At 31.4% G+C, this 21,005-nt stretch overlaps 3 protein-coding genes across 7 annotated transcripts; 1 reads left to right on the top strand and 2 right to left on the bottom strand.

Moving 5' to 3' along the window:
- Positions 1–1,550: 1,550 nt before the first annotated feature.
- On the bottom strand, positions 1,551–3,207 carry LOC142533054 (uncharacterized). Of its 5 annotated transcripts, XM_075639651.1 has the most exons (5): positions 2,941–3,207; positions 2,380–2,439; positions 2,135–2,290; positions 1,972–2,035; positions 1,551–1,856 (listed from the first exon to the last, which is right to left on the bottom strand). In XM_075639651.1, exons 1-3 carry the CDS (start codon positions 3,192–3,194, stop codon positions 2,251–2,253), a joined length of 354 nt encoding a protein of 117 aa, XP_075495766.1. In that variant the 5' UTR covers positions 3,195–3,207; the 3' UTR covers positions 1,551–1,856; positions 1,972–2,035; positions 2,135–2,250. The 5 variants fall into 5 exon arrangements, 2 of the variants coding, with proteins under 2 accessions (XP_075495766.1, XP_075495765.1); XM_075639650.1 differs by lacking the exon at positions 1,551–1,856 and having other exon boundaries at positions 1,890–2,035; XR_012816671.1 differs by lacking the exons at positions 1,551–1,856; positions 2,380–2,439 and having other exon boundaries at positions 1,890–2,035; positions 2,802–3,207.
- A 594-nt stretch (positions 3,208–3,801) lies between these two features.
- On the bottom strand, positions 3,802–5,584 carry LOC142532516 (uncharacterized). The gene is made up of 5 exons (XM_075638796.1): positions 4,976–5,584; positions 4,501–4,749; positions 4,207–4,272; positions 4,044–4,109; positions 3,802–3,936 (listed from the first exon to the last, which is right to left on the bottom strand). Exons 1-5 carry the CDS (start codon positions 5,582–5,584, stop codon positions 3,838–3,840), a joined length of 1,089 nt encoding a protein of 362 aa, XP_075494911.1. The 3' UTR covers positions 3,802–3,837.
- Positions 5,585–17,027: 11,443 nt separating this feature from the next.
- Positions 17,028–18,128, top strand: LOC142533587 (zinc finger protein ZAT10-like). Its single transcript, XM_075640414.1, has one exon. The coding sequence runs from the start codon at positions 17,147–17,149 to the stop codon at positions 17,912–17,914; it is 768 nt and encodes a 255-aa protein (XP_075496529.1). The 5' UTR covers positions 17,028–17,146; the 3' UTR covers positions 17,915–18,128.
- Positions 18,129–21,005: the final 2,877 nt, after the last annotated feature.

Below are 21,005 nucleotides of genomic sequence, written 5' to 3'. Positions count from 1 at the left end.
TATGGATTTGATAGATTTTTATTGACTTTTATGAAATCTCACAGATTTATAAACAGATTTATGTGGATTCGTGTATACTTTTTTGCAAGAATTTTATAGATTTTTGTGAATTTTTTTATAATTTTATAAATTTTGTACTTAATTATAACATATTATTTTTTTTTTAATTTCTTTGAACCAATAATTAATTGATATATATAATATAATTAGATTGAAATAGTTTTTCAATATTTATATTAAAAAATAAATTTACTTATTCAAAAGTTAAATCATTTAATCTTTACATGTGTATATATGTGTGTTTGTATACATGTTTGTAAATTTTTTTAAAATACATTAAGTGATTAATCTATAACATTGTTTTTGAATTGATAATATACATGTGAAAAGAATATTATTTAGCATTATGTGGATATAATTTTATATAAAAATATCACAGCTTATATATTAATTAAAAATGATAAAAAGATTTTAAAAAATCATGGTTTTTGTGAGCCAATTCAATTATTATACTATGATCATAGTATGATGGCGGTTGAGCAAGTTAGCCTCCATCGTCTAGTGGTTTAGGATAATTAAGCGACATTTTTTTGGAACATCTTTTATTATTATTGAATATTACATTAATTTGTATAAATTATAAATTAAATATCACAAAATCAATTCTAAAATTCAACATTTCCTATGATATTAAAATAAAAAAATTATTAAATATACAATTAGCTAAAAAACGAAAAATTTGAAAATGAAAGATGAAAATATTTATAGAGATACACTTCAAAAATTTGAAAGAGTAATAGAAATAGATGAGATGAGAGAATATAAGAAGAGAGGTGATGTGAAGTGACTGAGAATAAAAGAAATAGCTTGTGTATGAGTTAGAATTTTTAAAAATTCATTCAAATCTTTGGTTGAACCAAATACAATTTTTAATAATTTATAGTTGTACCTCAGGATTTAATATTTGTATGTTAATGAATTTCATGAAGTTATTAAAAGCCTATTGAAAATTTGAATACCTATAGACTTTTATAGAGTTTTTAAAAGTCAATGTTGAATACCACTTGACTTTTTAAAACTCTATGAAAGTCTATTTTGAATACCACTAGACTTCTATAGAGTATGTAAAAGTCTTAATTGAATACATCTAGACTTTTAAAATCTACAAAAGTCATTAAAAGTCAATAAATCTCCTAAATTGAATACATCCATCTTAATAGAGTTTCAGTGGAGTCATTAAAAATCCATTGACATATTGAATACCTCTAGACTTCTGTGAAGTTTTTAAAAGTCAAGTTTGAATATCATGTAACTTTTAAAAATTCAACAAAAATTTATTTTGAATATTAATAACTTTTATAGAGTATATAAATGATTAGATTGAATACAACTGTGATTTTATACTCCACAAAAATCATTAAAAATATATAACCAATACGGCCTCTAACATTCCAGAGGTAGATTTTTAATGAAATCCAAATAAGTTTATGTAGATTGTTAAAAAATAAATTAGTATCCAATCTCGATTTTAAAAAATGATATATAAGTCCATTGTCTATTCAAAATTTCAACATCATGAAATTCATTAAATACAAATATTAAAGCACATAACACAATTATAAAAAAAAATCAAAAAATGGTTTTGATTAGTTCAAAGATTTGAGTGGATTTTTAAAATCTTGCTGTTGCTAAGATATTAAATCAACCAGCTTGATCTCATTCGAATTTCCCCTGCTACATGTTGTGACGCATATGGCACAACACGTTGTTATTACCAGACACGAGATTGCGAGGTTTCCCGTTTCCTCCGGAAACCTGATGAAGTTGTTTATTTCATCATTCCTCCCAGGAATTGACTGCTCATGTTCCAGATTTTATTATCATGTGGGTAGCATCAAAACTGAATTATACTATTCATTGATAAAGTAAATAGGACTATTATCTAAACAGGAGAATGAAAAATACACAGACCAGTATGATCTTTTGGACTCAGGGTATCTATCAACAGACAGCTCCAGGATCCCGATTTGAAGATCTGCAGAGAAGGAAAATGATCATTAGATACAGAACCAAACAAACATATCAGTGCATAATAGATGTACAGAAAATAAGAGTGGGCTCCATTGTAACATACAATCGTTACAAGACCAGGAAGACCCCTTCTTCATATCTCAAATTCATCTACAATCACTCCTGCAACCATTCCTTGGACTCCATGGTGAGGAAAATCATACAAACGACTTCTAAATTTCAGAAAGCTTTCAAGGAAATCATATAACATCTGTAGACACTGAAAAAACAGGAAAGTTGTTAAAAAGACTAAACTGTGGCTTGACTATCAAGAAAAAAGCCAACAACAAAAATAAAGGAATAATTAACCTGACCAATACCAATATCCTGAGGTATGTAGAGAAGACATGATGATCATGATAGAGTTCACTGTATCACAAGGAATATTCAAATTTTCTAAATCTCAATTACATTAGTTTTCAACAATTCAAATTGTGCACCAAAATTAGTAACACTGTCTTTTAAAGAATTTCATTTGAATAAGTAACATGCAACAAGAACAGTCCGTCATCGAAGCGCTCCCAGGAATCAACACCCACAAAGTTCCGTAGCAAAAGTTTAGAATAACAATTTTTTGAACAAACCAAAAAATGTATTACAGAAGAATCCAGTCTGCGCGATCACCATGCAACTAAAACCATCGAAACACAAATTTCAATCATCACCATTCACAAAAACAACCTTCTCTCCAAAAAAGTTTTGGACCCAGTTTCAGCAAACGAGACAACTACCTATTCAGAAAATCAACAACAGGCTGTGACTCCACAGGATCCAATCCACCCTCTTCAGCCCGAAGTCCCACAGCAACCGCCTCATCTTGGGGTAAATAAAATTACAAACAAATCTACAAGTTGCATAGCTTTTACTCACCCATTCCCCATTTTCACCCATCGTAACTCTGCCCGTCGACGCGATTTCAGCATCCCTGCCGCCTCCTCCATCTGCAGCGGCGGCGGAATCATCACGGAGAGAGCTAGAGAGTGTCGTTTGACCAGCGATAAGCTTCTGGAAATCCGTCTTCGAAACAAATTTTTTCTGGGGTTTAGAGTTAAATCAAATCGGGAGCAGCTGAAGCGATGGAGGAGGAGTTGGGTAACGGTGGGGATGACCTCGTTTCCGGTCATGTGTGCTGATTCGATATGGTGAGGCCCAAATTATAATAATATTGGGCTTACGCCTTGGGCCAAAATTTATCATTAATAGTTAACTAATTAGTTTAACTCTAGGTGGTTTAACTATGAAATCCACAATTTATATTTCTTATCTATATTTTACTACATATATAATTATCAAGTACAAGATCTCTATGTTAACTATTTTTTTACTTCAAATTTCATCAATTTTTTTGGCTAAAGTGAAGATAACAAAGTGAAAAAACTCAAACATAAACCTTGAAGACAAATTATATATAAACGTAGGTGGTATATCTGTGTTGTGTTGTGTGTATTTTTCTCCTTGAGGCTCCACGATATACAAAAATCTACAGTTCATATAGTCATGTCCAAAGAGTACTTAAACGCATCCGACATCAAACAATATACCAATTGGAATATTTTAATTCTTTAACTACTCAATTTATTTGAGTGCATCTGCATTAATGATGCAACAGAGTATAAGTTTACAAATTACACTTGTGCAGAATAATTTGAATAAATAATCTTATTGTTATTTCATTTTACAAAAAACATTAAATTAAAATTTATCCTCTGACGCCGAAACAAGAATATCCTCATGAATTTGATGTTTGTTTCTCATGAAAAGGTAATATTAAGACCACAGATTCGGAGAAATCTTGTGATAAAGGCCAATGTCCATTCCATGGTGTGCAATTGGAGCATACATCCATAATTCATCGGAGCTTAGCAACTGCAAACATCAATCGAACGTAAAAACAAATTAATTACCTCGACGGTCAATAAAATCGACATGAAACATATCTATTGTGGCAAGAACCAACTAATATTTAAGCTTACCTTAATTTGAAGCTGTAAGAACTTCACGTAGTGAACAGCATCTTCCAGCATTGTGCTAATGTCAACCTGATGTGTAATTCCGTAACTCAAATTTTAGTCTTAATCATATAACTTTTATGTAATTCATACAATTTAAATTTTTACCACCTTTATTTTAATATACCTTGGTTCCATTAGGGACAAGATTTTGCAAGATCCTCAATCTCTCATTGATTCTCTCTCGTCTTCTCTGTATAATTCGGAACAAGGGATCATTTCATGTCAAGATACATCGTATCAAATAGAAGATGCTGGATTTAGTGGTGTAGAACAGGGGAATCGTCACCATGGTAAAAAAATAGGTATATTTATACGAAAAAGTATTTAACATTTTTATTATATATAAAAAAAGAAACAATAAGTCAGACCCCACTTATCAATATTTTGAGCAGATTTGAAATGCGGTCGAGTATTTTACCCTTGCATAAAGGCTTTGGGGATCAGTTGCAGAACCCCTGCTAGCTCTTGCTTTCCCTTTCGAGGTTTTAGCTTCCGAATTCGGCCCTTCATTCAGATCCTGAGAAACATTTGAATCATCCTCAGAGCTGCAACTGCTTGAACTCTGTCCATTTACACCACCATTGTTCTCTTCTTCAACAACATCATTATTGTTCTGGACAGCTTTCTTGTTCTTTCTCGACTGCGTATTCCTCTTATTTTTCTGTGCCTGTTCCAAGAATTTATCACCATTCATGGAATCAGAAATATAGAAACGGACTCAAAAAAGTGGAAAGTTAGGGCGGAACTGATATTTTCAAAATAATAATAATAATATATGCATGAGTTCGAGTTGCGATTGCCTCCTGCTGGATCCGCCTTAATTAATTAAGATATAATGGTGCCATAGAAACACTGTTGAAAAAAATACAATTGATCTAAACCCTTATACTTACATCTTTTGAAACCCGAGATCTTTTCCTCGGACTTTCGGGAGAACTATCCACAAATTTATCCACACAGGATTGATGAACAGCAAAACCCTTATCCTGATCAATCAGAACTTCGGATCTTTCATACTTTATCTTGAGCTGCAATTCATCACAAAATTCAGCGTTCAGAATGTCCCGAATTTCTGCATTTCCCACTTGATCGTTGCATATTTGTGCTTTCAGCTGGAGAATTTCTTCCATCATATGATCAGACGTAAAAACAGGCACGATCAAGTTATCGTTTTTGCAATCCATCGGATAAGTATCTACGGCAATATTGCTGGTAATTACATCTTGAAGAAAGTTAACACCATTAGTGTTGTAAAATTCATGGCCTGATTGGTTAAGTAAAGGGGCACTGCCAATTTCACTGTTGTTGCTACCATTAGTATCAGATGTAAAAAACAAACCCTCGTCATTTAACTGATCGACCAAGAAGTTTGATGGGATCTGGCCATTATTGGAGAAAATGTTAGTGAAATTGAAATGAAGAAATGATTTATTAGAATCTTCACAAGAAAACATTTTGCTCAAAGTTTCCATTTCTTCGTCAAGAAAACCAAATGACTCCATTCTTTCGTTGTCAATAAAATAATGAAAGAGGGAAAAAGTGGGTTTTGTTGGGATTTGAAGAGGTCTTTTTGGTGTTATAAGTTAGCAAAATCAGTTACATGTATTTATACTTGGGCAAGCAAGGGAGCATGAATGGGGGGAGGGAGGTACGTAATTAGTATTGACTTTAATTTTATATTAGTTTATACGTAAAACCAAATTATTATTATTATAAAATAAAATGGTTTGGCACCAGTAATTCGTACTTTCTAATGTCATCGGTCTAATGTGGGGCCAAAAACAACTCATTAGGGAGACCAGGCAACATACATGCAACGATGGCCTTGTTAAATTTGCAACTCTTATTTAGCTTAAAAAACATTGTACTTGTGGAGATTGTTAAATTATGTTTACGTTTTATTCTGTAATTACGGGTAAACAAATGGCCTGTTTATATGCAACACACCTCAGTACTTGGGTTGAAGTTAGTTCCTCTCTATGTGAATTACGTACTAACTAATTGATTAGAACTCTGTAGTACCATATCGATCCACGATAAGTTTGGTTTTGATGTAATTGTAGAATTCCTTGTGCAATTAACGATTAATTTAACCATTTGCCAAAGTATCAAATACAAAACCATCAATTGCAATCACAAAGATGCCAATCTAACGGAAACAGAAAGAACTTCATCTAATCTAAAAGTACTTGAAGTATACATACCAAATACATAACGTAATTTACAACGTTCTCCGCATATATTTTACATATGTTCCGTTGGATCTAGCCTTAAAGCACATGTTAAAATCTTTCTTCAAAATAAATATTACAATTTTCAATTAAAAGAAGATGATATATGATCAATCTAATACTCTTTCTACTGATCTAATCATTTGACGGAGACTAACAATGATTTATGACATTGTTAACGTAATATGATGCATGCTTTTGGCGAAGGCGATCGAGGGTTAAGGTTAAGAGTATGAGGAAATAAAAACGTTGTACATGGTTATTGGTAGAACGTGGAATTATTGATGTATTTTATAACAAATAATTAGAGGGAATTAATGATGTTGATAAAATAAATAATAAAATAGAAGATAAAGGCGGCCTTTTGAAGTCGTGGGAATAAGTTCAGAAATATTTTTAATCCGACATTATGTCCGTAACGCCTGCTCTTTGTCCCGGCCCCATCATATATAAACTAAACCTAACCTATGTTTGTGATAGTTAAATCACATCCTAAGTTAATTAACATCAAACAGTACCTAACAATTTTCAAGTTGATTTCACCAAAAACAATTAATTCTGTGCGTGGTTTTTAAAGTTGACATTTTACCTTTCTTCTTACAAAACTGAACATTCTCTCCATGTCTTACATTTCATTTAGCATCCATAACTTGATTGGTTATGTATTTAATTAGTGGTTGACAATTGGAGTGCGTAAATCGGAATAAAGTAGATTTGAGAGGATAATGAAATTTGTGTATTTTTCTACGTATTTTTCTACTTTAGCTCTTCATGAGAACTAATAATAAATACTTCATATTATATTTCATATACATTTCGATATGTAAAGCGTTGCTATTCATCTTCGATCGTATGTCTCATTTACTTAAATGCATAACTGTTAAAGTGAGAAGAATTTGTGCGGAAATTAAAAAATGAGAAACTTTATTTCTGTTCTTCTGAAGACTAACTTGACTCGTACAATTCATATATGTAAATGTACAGTGCATATGGAAAGTAAACTCGTGTGTGTAAATTGTACAAAGCTAAAAGCGTGTTTCCTTATCTATCCACCAACAATAACTTTGGCAATTTGATATAAATGTTACGATAATATATTTAAAATATGCGTATGGCATAATTGTCAATCCTACCATAAGCGTTGATATTCATTCATCTTCGTAAAAGATAGAGATACATGAAAAGGAGATTAGGCTAAAACCTCTTAATAAAGCTCATAAAAAGATACAATTTGCTAGAAGCTACGTGGATAATTTATAACTAGTCCGCCGGAGATATGGAATTCCTAATTATCAATCCTAGCATAAGCCATGAATGTGCCAATTAATCAGGCAATCATATTCTCCATGCGAACCTCGCCTTGTCTTCTGTCAAATGTCGTATTCGCTACAACAATATTTCCTTCTCGATGGATATGAAAAACGTCCCAATGTGTATTTGAGGGAGAGGATTGAGTACTCAGGGTCACTAATATCATGTTAAGCAAAAGATTTTCGTGGAATTTATTCGCCTAAATATATGAAATGCCGTTGTGGATTTATAGATTACAGCATATATACCATCGCATGCATGTAGCTGTCAAGCTCATTCTATGTTTTATTTTCAGATTAAATTAAAGTCTGATAACTGAAATTGGTTTACCCAAAGATGGTGATTATTTTGCCTAGAATTATAATATTTTCGGTTATTACTCCAATATATTATATATGTATTATTCTCTGTATCTTTTGTCTTGACAATATCTTCTTTTATACTAATGTATAGCAGATATTTTTAGAGTACTTTGCTCAAAATTTAATTCTATATGGTTTACAAATTTTGTCGACAAGATTATTTTAACAGAGCAATCAAGGTTTCATATTGAATAATAGTTTATGGAATCGTAAATTTTTCTGTTCCAGCTAGCTGTGGATAATAATAATAATTATTAATTATAGGGACATGAACATCTCCAAAACAATGGAAATTAGATTCATCGAAGTTAATACAGATGATGTGAACTTAGTCATTAATTACCAGTTTGTAACCTTTTCTTCCGGCGTTTTTCCCGCTTAACCCACCATAGCTAGAATGGTTCCATTAACGCACAGTGGAATTTACTATTTTAGGCGCATATATAAGAGTGGCCTCGTAATTTTGTAAACGAAAAATAACTTTAAATTTTATGAATAATTTTATTTTAAAAAATAAATTTTACTGAACATTAAATGAATCTACAATCATTTTGTAAAATCTCTAATAAAGCACTTGCTCTCGTTTAATATATAATTATTGAATATATCTCAGCGTATATAGATTAAGACTGTGTTTGGTTACAGAAGTCAAAAAACTAAAATCACTTTTTTAAAAATAAAAGTACTTTTCTTAAAAAACATATAGTTTGATTATAAAAATTGTTTAAAAACTAGAATTAATTATTTTTTTTGGTTTCTGCTTCTACTTCTATTTAAAAATATATTCAAACACCAAAACCGTTTCTGTTTTTTTTTTAATAAAAGCACTTTAAAAAGGTGGACTTATTTAAGTGTTCTTTTAATTGACAACTTATGTATCCAAACTCACCGTCTATAGTATAATTTTATATTCATTAAAGTGTAATAATATTAGTAATTTTTTATTTCAAAATTTATGTTTGAAGTTTTATTTTGTTATTAGGTTTATTCTTTAATTATTACGGGAAAGGAGCTCTTAAGAAAAGAAATTTGGGTGCATTTTGGAGATTAAAAATACGTATTGAAATTAATTGTGCTAAATAGAAAAATTAGAATATAAATCAAAAGGTTTGACCTTTTACATTACCATAAATGAATAGTAATTATGTGGAGATAACAAGCATGGAAGGTATTGTACTCAATTCAACTATAACTAAAATATATTCATTAGCCAATTTGAATTAAATAGTATCGAATAATTTCACGTAGTTTGAAATTTTAAACTGAGTAGGGTTTTAGTTTTGGCGTGGAACTCACCGAAGTTTTCTACATGTACAAGTTTTGCCTTGTTAGGCACATGGGAGCGGGAGCTTGAAATTGATTAAGTAAACTTTTTAAGGTTCCAGTCACGCTTTACAACCGACGCTCGCGTCAAATAATAGGTTATGTATTTCAATTTTTCATTCATGAGGAGAGTTTTTTTAAACTAAAATTGTGGATTATAAGGTCAAACGTGAAAAAAAATAAATGGTGAGTATAGAAAGAAAGGATGTGAGAGTTGTCCCATATTAGGAAATGTGCCAAATAAAGTCTTCTTTACTAGCTATAACCTTGAGCTAATGGTTTGGGTATCAAGGAGTACCGTAAGTTTTAGAGAGGGAAAGAGTCTAATAGACTGGATCTCGATGAAACTCACGTGAGCGGCCGGCGTGGAGTGGTATTATTTTGGACAAAGTTTATTTGAAAAATAATTTTTATTTTCGAAACAATCTAATTAATGTTTGCACCCTCCAGTCAGTGCTCTGGTTCAAACCACGTCTAGTGTGCTGTTTTCTAGCGCAACTGTGTGTAACCTGGCTTGTGCACGTGTCCCATGACTTATCACAGAAGGGTGCGTCCCCAGACTTATCAAAGAAGGGTATGTCCTCTGGGCAAAAGGGTGTGTCCTCTGGCTTATGTGACTCACTTTTTAAATAGTCCTCTGTAGGCATTAATCAGAAATTTTTTTGCATTCCGATTTCGTTGCATTTCTCTCTCTGAAACTTGAAAGTTCAAGCATATTGTTGTGTGCTGACATCCAAAACTTGTAGTGCTGCATTTCTGGATTGAAGTTGTTGCATCTTGGGGACGATTGTTATTACGTATAGCACATATATACGGACAAATTCGTCTTGAGGAAAAAGAATTGTCTTTGCCTCAACTCGTACTGCTCTCTGTTCCGATGATCAATAGAAACATTAAAAAGAAAACATACATATATATCTGGTATTCGAAATACCTTATTCTGATGAATGAAAACGGTGAATTGACCCACATCTTTAGTTAATCCATTTTTGCCATCTACATAGATGAAAGTAATGAGCCGCAACAACTGATTGCATTAATGTAACTTAGGATTGATCGCTTTCTTATTTATTAAAAATTATAAATAGCGATAATAATACAACTCTAATCTATTGTATTGTACGACAGTCGAAGCAACACGTGTGGATAGCTTTCCGAGCAGATGCAATCAATTATTAATATACCCCAACAGGAATATTAATTAACTATTTTTGCCTCGTTAAAGATCAAACCAATGTCTAGGGTAATATCCCGCCATTAATCTCAACGTAAACATGCGCAATATAGTGCATTGTTCAATACTATAATTTGTAATGTAAATATTGTGGTTAGGATGAAGAAACGTAGTAATTTTAGAGACACTAGTGTACATTATAATATAATTAACTCCAAGGTCGCTAGCTTGCATGATTCTCTTCAACCCTAATTAAATATAACCTTAAAGATTAACTTTTTAAAAATGGAGTTGCACCGCCCATCCCACGATCTTAGCTGCAGAATGTAAAGCTGTTAAATTTGGGAATAAAATCTACTCGGTTTGGGACACGGTGACGAGATAAAAATACGCTAAAAATCAGATATTATTCCTTCTCTTGGATGGGCTGTGGCCGGCTTAGCGCGATTGCTTAATTTGATTAATCTATGGTTTTGTTTTCCGTCTGTCGGGGGGAATATATATATATATATATATATATCACAGTAGGTTACAACTTATAAGCTGATGGGAAATAAGAGAATGACAGCTAATCTTTGTCTTCGAACTAACAAACCTAGCTAAAACCAGGTGAAATTTCACTACATTTAGCGACGCACGTATGTAGTAGATACTTTTTTAGTGGGGAAATCTTTGGATATTGATCATTTTGTTATGATCACTAAACTGAAAATTTATGAAAATAAGTATTTTTAGTACGGATAAAATTTGAACCGGTTTGAACAATTTTAACATAGTCGGTTTAGTCGAAGGTATTTGTATTAATTTTGACGCAGATGGTTAATTTAAACTAGAGTATGAATATTCTACATATAAAAAAAATTTAAAAAATATATGAAAGAAATTTGAAATGATTTTAGTTTGAAAACAACTGCTCTAATTCTACATACAAGTGATTTATGAATGCATTTAAAAATGACAGTTGATTGAGGGAGACAATAAACTAAAGGAAAAAATATAATATAATATAAAGTTCTGCATATATGTATCCGTAGAAATTTTTATTAAAATACAAATAATAAGATTAATATGCATCAACAATTAATGAGTCAACAAATTCCGACTAACACGTCTTATATTAATCATAAACTTGTAATCGTGCTGCTATTGAAGTCTACTACTATAATAATTAAAAATGTAATTGTTTGTCCCTCCTATTATATCAATAGAGCTGGAATAATATATAGTCATAGCCATAATCATTGAAATGGATTAAATTATTATTAAATATCATTAATTATCGTGTGATGACACCAATCGTACAGTAGTTCTTCGACTCAGCCAGCAGCGTGGCTTCTCAGATAAATTTTAATCTATATAACAAATTTTGGCATATATAGCTTGTGTTTACATGCATTATTTATCTGAAGATTTTCTGAAATGAATTTACATGAGTTGTCTGAGAAAATTAAAGACTGCCAAAAATATTAATAGAATTTATGTATACCAATTAAATACTGTTAGGGTAGATATGTTTAAAACTTGTAGTAATTGAGCTCAATTAAGTACGTACCTCTCGAATTTATATACTCTTCATAATCTATAGACACTGAATTCATTTGTGATTATAGCTCAAGTTCCAACCATGTGAATTCACAACTTTCTGTGACTTTCCTTCCTTTTGTCATAGTTGTTTGCATAATATAAGCATTAAAAAAAACTTTTTCACATCTAGAGAATTTAATTTAACGTTTTGTTTCCAATATTTGTCTTCAGTAAACTTCGATACATTGACCTAAATTACAAGGTCATACATACATATATTTGGATGCATGCATCGATACAGAACTTACTTAATTCCATTCCCATTGGCTTAGTAGCCTCGATATTTTGAATTAAATATCTTATATAGTTAGTTCGAGAAAAATAATGTTAAAAGTCTAGGACAGCGAAAATAAAAATAAAAAACATTATCAGTTGACATATATATATTTTACAAGTTGAACTTTTTACTTTGAACTCTTCAAGCTTAAATTTTTCATTTTCAAATTATATATCTATATATATATAGTTCGTTCTTAATGTTATTTCCACTTTTTCAAAAGTTGGGAATTTCAACCCTGAGGACAAAATGATAGTAAGAAGCAATATTTTAATGTTTAAGCTCTATGGTAAAATTAATTTTATATTCAATATCTTCAAGACCAAAAACATTGCTGGAGGGATATAATTTTAATTTTTAATTTTAATTAGTTTGAACTGTTATATGATCAGATAGAATAAATTTTATGGATCTAAAGTAATTAATTTCTGAAATTCTGGAAATGGAAGGAGGGCTTTATAGTTACTTAATGTCTGATAGTTTAATTATAGACTTTGATTTATTAAATTATCAAAATTTGATTTTGATATATTTAGTTTAATTTTCGATTATTTTAATAAAATTAATGACGACATCCTTCAAAGTTAAAAAGATAACTTTAGCTTGATATGGGCTCGAACTGATCCAACAGGCGTTGGTGAGGACTGTAGATTAGCTCGCCCATTGTTTTCTAAAACGAACAAAAAAAGTGGGTACGATCATGCCAACTCCATAAAGGAGGCCCAAAACTAAAAGAATTATTTCAATGGCTCTCTTTCATAGCGAGGTCCGGGCCCACATTCGTATTCTTTTTATTGTAAAATATATTTTACAATTTGAAAAAGAACATACCAGCATCCAAAATTATTTTCCTTAAGTAATATAGTAATTAGTAAGTAGATATATCATATTTTATTTTTTAGTGAAAATAAAAATGATGCGTGAATAATTCATTATATGCGTACGTCTTGGTGTGACCGATTTTAATAGATTTATATAGGTTGATTCCATTACAATAAAGCAATAATAATTATATTAATCAGCGATACCTAATTTTCATCACTAATTAAAGCTTCTCGACTTTTAACACTTAATAAAGAGCGTGTGTGAGTACTAATTAGTTGGCGTGCCTTGATTTGAATAACGTGAGTGAGGACTCCAGCTTGCTTACTAGTCAAGATATATCGAAACTTGTTGGTGAAGTAATTCAGTTTCATCAAATTGATCATCGCACAAGCTTCGGACCGCGTCGCCTTAGTGGCTACACGGTGGGAGAGGAACTTTGATTTATATCGACAACAGTTTAAAAGATCCGTGTAACCATTGGCCGGGCAAAGGTTGCTGTGCACGACGGGTCCAATACAATCAACGTCTGTATCTGTTCATTATGGATAAAGTTAATAAAGGATGGCTATTATTGCCTATACATCATCGTTTCCTTTTTTAAAACGTGAAACTTATAAACTAGGTGCAGTTTCGTCTCATCCCACTTGCGGCGTTCCATTCGCGAATTAAACCAGCCCACCAAACTATGAAAATGCGATTTGGTGCACGATAGTATTATTAAATTATTACTATCATAATGCATTTAATCAGGATTATTTTTCGTATATAAAAGTAAGTTGAAAATTAATTATCTTTTGCTCGAAAAAAAATAATTATTATTATTTTAAAAATTGTCGCATACTCTGTTAAGATTGAAACTTGCACCCCCAAAAGCTAGCTCGAGAGGGGATGATTGTCCAAGACCATATATATAACTCTCAGATATTTTATCCAACCGATGTGGACAATTAACATACAACTTTCACGCCCATGAATGAACATCTAGAGCGTGATGTTTACAAATGATTGTCCAAGACCATATATTCAACTCTCAGGTATTTTATCCAACCGATGTGGACAATTAATACACACCCCTCACACCCAGGAATGAACATTTGAGCGTGAAGTTTACAAATGACTCAATTATGGGCAGAACGAGTGACCCAACTATGGACATTTTACAAATGACCCAATTATGGGTAGAACATGTAATCCAAATATGTGCAGTCCAACACATAACGGTGGAACCTGAGCTCTGATATTATGTTAAAATTGAGACTTGAACCTAACTCAATTTCAAAAGCTAGCTCAAGAGGGGATGATTGTCCAAAACTATATATATACTTCTCAGATATTTTATCCAATCGATGTGAGACAACTAACATACCAGCTGTCGCCTCCCTCATTACTGTACTGATACTAATTACGTACACGCAAACCCCAACCAATTATATATACAGAGATTTACACTTTTAAAAACCTATTATTGTTATTTAACCAAAGGATAACAATGAGATTAATCTTCTGCTTATATCTACTAGAATCTTTAAAATAATTCAAACTTTATTTTGCACCGAGATAGAATAAAGGTTAACGTTATTAACAAGATCAAAAACTATATATATATACTAATAAAAGATGCACGTGCATTGCATGTGCTATTATTATTTTTAATTTGATCAAATAATACTAAATAATTAACACGAAATTATTTTCGATTTAGAAAAGTTGTTTGATTTAAAAGAAAAGTTTTATTTTGATTTTTTTCTATTTAAAATATGGAGTGACTTTAGTATGGTAAGAAGGGTAATTATGAAATTAAATATTTTGATATTCTCAAATTTAGTTATTCTAAGGCTCTCACACTTAATATGATAGTATATATATATATAGAGTACAATTGAACTCGGCCCAAAAAACAAATTAAACCCCTACAAGTTGCATATGTATCGACAGATCTCAAAAGGCGACAACGTCTAACTCTTAAAAAGCATAGCCACAAAAAATAAGAGAGAGATAATTGTGAAGGTAGATAAAAGCCAGAAATATATGAGAAATTTAATTTGAAAGTTCACCAGCAAACCTAAAATAAAAATCTTTCTAGCAAAGATTTAACAATATTTGGCACATATATACATGTGTGTGTGTGTGTGAACGACATATATAAAGGCATGTTTAATGGTGTGAGGAATTTCGTGAGATTCATGTTTATGTTAATAACTTTCTTATAGTGATGAGATAATGTTGAAATATGATTTTTTTTATTCAGTTTAATAATTTGATTTTTGAAAAATAAAATAATTAAAAAATACAGTTATACGTAATTAAATTTTAAAACATAATTAAAAATTACACAAAATTAAAAATAATAATTAATAAATTATGCATAATTTTAAAAAATACACATAATTGCAAAATTACAAATAATTAAATGTAACAAACTGTGAATTAAGTAAATTGCTAACAAAATCATTTACAGGTTTTTTATTGCATCTTCATGTAACACTCACGTGTTAAATGTCGCTCGGGTTTGAATCGTTAATATCTTTATCCATGATCGGATTTTTTTACTTCATCTCTTTTCTTTCTTGCTCCATTAACCTCGTTTCTCACTTCTTTTCTATATTTTTCTCGACTTTTACAAAATATTTTTCTGCTAGAGCAATCTCTACGTCCTCTTTTTTGTAATATTGTGGTCTCTTCTTTTTTCATTTCTATTATCAAATTCATAACCTTTAGTGCTCATCTCCTGTATTTTTTGAATGCCTTCTTCCCGTTAATCTAATCGTTTTGCCCTATTCCTGAACGACATCTCCTCCTTGACTGTATGTGTAACGAAAGGTGTGGAAATGAAATGAAAGATGAAGAAACTTTGATTTTTGAATGAAATTAGAAGAAACTTTGATTTTTGACGGCGTAAGTAATGTCAATTTATAGGAATATTGTTGGATTTTCAAAATATGGTCGTTGGTGATTGTTCATAATTTTTTTAAAATTTAGAATTCTATTTCAATTATTCGATTTTTTTTATGATTTGTAGTTTTTTTTTTTTTTTTTTTTAAAAAAAAGATGAGATTGATCTAGTCGTTGATCTACAATGGTCAGATCATCTTAGCCATTTTTTTTTAAAAAAAAAATTATTTTTTTAAAAAAAAATTTATTTTTAAACATTCATATTGATTTCATTTTATAAAAAAATATAAAAACAAATAAATCAGACTTCATCGTGCGAAGACTTTATGCGCGAGACCCTCCGTGAGGATCACACACTAATGCTTCCTCGTGCCTCTTCTTCGGTCATCTGAGGTCGAGGAAACCATCAACGAGGCATCCATTGGGCATGTTCTAAAACAAATAAATGTTAACCTATGTTATATTGAAAATGTTTATCATTTTATTTTAATATAATTAGATAACGTGAATCTCACATATTTTATAAAAACTAACATATATATATATATTAATGATTTAATAATTAATATTTGAACGAAAAAAGTGATAAATATATCATTCAATAAACCAAGAAAACAAGTGGGAGCATTCTAGAATTAGACGCGTAGAAGGTTTGACTTGGACTGAGTCGGCTATCCACACGTCCCTCACTCTTCACTTACTCTAAACTCCACGCAATCTTCCACTTGGCGCTAATCTATTATTTATTTTATTTCACCATTATTTCCTATTACTTTTTTTAGATAAAATAAATAAATAAATAAATAAAGCTGACACTCAGTATATTTTGTATAAAATTAAAAAAACATAATAAAAGTGTGTAAATATATATACAATTAAAAAAACAATGTACAGTTGTGTAACCGTCTTTCTTACTTTCCTCACACCTATCACGCAGCATCCCACTCCTTTCCCCTTTTGTCTCATGCTCTTCATATACAACAGAAACTCTACTCTCACACTCGATATATTCATTCATCTACTCATCTCCAAAACACAACTCCCTTCTTTGTATTCAAGAAACTTGTTGGGCTTCAGTTCTTGAAATGGCGCTTGAAGCTTTTAACTCACCCACGGCTCCTACAACCTCCTCTCACTTCGACACCAACCCCACTTTAAGCAATCTTGAGTCTTGGACCAAAGGCAAGCGATACAAGCGTCCGTGCAGTGTCGACGAACGTCACGAGCCCACCGAAGAGGAGTACTTGGCTCTTTGTCTTATTATGCTCGCTCGCGGCGGTGGCGGACCATCCACGGCTTCTACTTCTGCCGCTGCATCACAGATTAATAAGAACATACAGCCGCTGACTCGGCCTCCACCGCTTACGCCGGTTATTAATTCCGCCGGGCCAGTTAAATCGGTCTACAAATGTTCCGTCTGTGACAAGGCATTTGGATCCTACCAAGCTTTGGGGGGGCACAAGGCCAGCCACCGCAAACTCAGCGGTGGGGATCATGAGCAATCAACTACCTCCGGCACCACAACCACCACCACCACAACTAACTCCGCTGCAGGAAGCGGTAAAACCCACGAGTGCTCGATCTGTCACAAGTGCTTCCCCACAGGGCAGGCCTTGGGAGGCCACAAGCGCTGCCACTACGAAGGTGGTGCGGCAACCAACCACGCCAACGCTCGCACGGGAAGCAGCGGGGTGACGTCATCGGAAGGTGTGGGCTCCACGATAACTCACAGGGACTTCGATTTGAACTTGCCTGCTTTGCCGGAATTCTCCGGGATTGAAGACGAAGTAGAAAGCCCCCACCCCGCCAAGAAATCCCGTTTATCGCCGCCGTTGAAGTTGGAAATATTTTGAAAGGATGGACTTAGATTATCTGCAGAATTTAGGAAATTACATTGAAGGTTCTTTTTTATTGATTTAATATTTCTTGTTCAGTGGAAATTTATTTTGTGTTGATATACTTTGGAATAGATTACAGATGGATTATTATTATTTGTAATCGAATTGATCGCCGACGTAATAGAGATGTTTTTCACTATGTTTAAATAAAGAATTTAGTATATTATCATTTCCTTTCCGCAGACTGGAAATGTTCAAATTACTTGACAGCGTTATGACAGATTAAGATTGGAAAGTCAACTTTTCGACCTGTTTATTTACATTTTGGTGTGTAATAATATAACTATAGAAAAACAAACATGAAAACGAGTGGAAGTAGGTTGCAAATTTGGATAGTGGTAAAGATATCATCAAAATAAATATTCAGATAGTTGCATAATTTTTTGATTTACTTTATAAATTTACTTTTATGAATTGCTGTAAACTTTAATCGTAGTATTAATTTTGACGTCCTTCACACATAATACTAACTAATTTTTTGTAAAAAATATTCTATAACTTATATATGTGTATGCATGCATACAAATGTGCGTATTTAAAATATATATATATATATATATATATATATATATTTGGTGTGAAGAGTGGAGACGCGCAAAAATTAGAAATGAAAAATAAACCGAAAAGAATGCGTGCCACAGGCCCACAGCCACGTACGTATTGGTTTGGTATCTTGTATCGTGTATCATATTCAAATCTATACGTAAATTACAGGTCGGCAGCTACATTTATTTAATAGGATCACGGCGGTTTAATACTCTTCTATATCAATCAACATGTTGCACGTTCTTTTACTTTTAGCGTATTGGTGAAGTTTCTCCGTCCAAAACAAAAAACCCACCGCCGGATGTGTGTTGAGTCAACCCCAGGCTTAACTAATTAAGAAGTTCGCAAACCACATCAATAAAACAATTCAATGCGACGTATTTGACCGAAATCGGACTATAATTAATGCTCGCCTATTTTCGCAACCATTTAGCTCGACACTAGGTAACATCTTTCATTAAGTGGCTGGACGAAAAACATTAAGCTTATAAATGTACCTAATTTTAAATTTTCGATATTTTACTAGCCTTGATCTGAAAATAATTTAATACAGAATTCGGTGTATATTAAATGAAGTCGGCTGCCAATAAAAAGTGGTTCGGTGCGGTTCGTTCGGTTAATATAGTCGACATTTCCAAGTCTGCCTATTACATTACACGGGATAACCATTTCCTAGGCTGATCCGGAGGGAGCCGTATATACTCCAGATTGGATGCAGATTCTGATAAGCTTAAGAGGAATATTGGTAACAAAGAGCCAAAGCTGCTAAACTTTTTGCATGATAAAAATTGACAGTATTAAATGGACTAATTTAACTTCGTGGAGACTGAGCTTAAATGTAATAAGGAGAGTTTACCGGGGCCTCCTGTTTTGACTATTTTAAATGTGTACCTCTCTTTTCAAATAATAATAATAATAATAATAATAATAATGATATAATACACTACTAGTTTTTAGATAATAAAAATAATATAACGAAGGTCAAATTATCGCATGTTTACAACACAAGAGTGATATCGCACATGGGTCAAATTTAACATTTTAATTTTGTGGAATTTATTATTTTTTACCAATGAATCCGTATTGTATTAATAGTTTTTTTTTTTTGTTCAAAAATAAAAAATAAACATATATACGCACACCCTGCGATCCACGTCAGGAGGACAATAATGTTAATTTTTTCCCTGCAGACGTCACCATATCCTTTGAGCTGAAAAAGAAATTGTTTTTTTTTTTTTAACCTCTCTCTCCATATTTTGGATTATATTCTTTAATACATCCAAAAAAAGAATTTATTTGTATTATTTAATGCAATAAATAAAATCAATCTAAAAATAACTAAAAGGAATTGGCCTATAATAATAGTCAAAATTATCATAAATTTGTATCCAACAATAGAAACGACACACTATAAGACGTATACATGATAACAATAACACAACACAAAAAGGTTACTGAAAATGGTGTTCAAAGGTAAATTGTACGTTTCATTAATTTATTCCTTAACAATTAATAGTAAACAATGATCGATGGGAGGAGGAGGAGAAGGTCCTGGGTTTGGGATGTATGGCATTGCTTTCGAACTCGGAACTGGGTCGATAAGATACGACGATAATCTTCCAAGTCGATCCGTTTCAGTTTCAAAAATTTGAGACCCAAGGATCCATTTCATCCTGTAGATTGGTTCGAAATCAGGAAAAATAAATGTATATTAGCAGTTCGTACGTAATTAATGTATGTGAAATTTTATAGACTTCTACGTTGCATCCTCTCCTACCAAATTATATCAACGCGGGTATGGAGTATATATGGATTCAGAACCTCAATCTCGTGCTGCAATTTTTCACTCTATGCAAGTCTTTTATGTTTTCTATATTTTCAAATTTCATTCTTACTCTTCCATTATTATTATCACTCTTCCATTATTATTATTATACATCGGTAGCGCGATGTACAAAGTATTAAAATTAGTAAATACTAACGTTTAAATGATTATTTACAATTATTGATATAATGATTATATTTAATTAATGTATAAATTTTTTATATCATCTGAGCTCATATTCAAATAAAAGTAACAGTCATCTCGAAAAATTAAATTATTTATTTTTGTATTCGATATATTGATTGAATGAAGTTGTTACTAATAAAAGCAATAGAAAAATATATTAAAAATTCATATATTATTTGTCAAGCAAAATTTTAAAGAATAAGTAAATATTTTAAAAAATATCATTTATTAGATATATTTTTTTAAACTTTTATTTATTTTTTGAACATTTTAAAAAATATTCATAATAAAATTTTAATTAAATAACAATAATAACAATATCAATGTATAAACAATCAGTATACCAAAAAATCACGATGATATTGTTCACTAAAAATTTGAAAAAGCATAATATGATATAAATTTTTTATATTTTATTTAATATTTTAGAGAGTTTAGATAACTAAATATATAAAAGTAACACAAAATTCAAAACCATAACTAAAATTA

The sequence above is a fragment of the Primulina tabacum genome, chromosome 18 (assembly GCF_025594145.1).
Source record: "Primulina tabacum isolate GXHZ01 chromosome 18, ASM2559414v2, whole genome shotgun sequence".
Lineage (NCBI taxonomy): Eukaryota > Viridiplantae > Streptophyta > Magnoliopsida > Lamiales > Gesneriaceae > Primulina > Primulina tabacum.
Note: the sequence above shows the minus strand (reverse complement) of the source record. Positions and strands in the feature narration are given on the sequence as shown.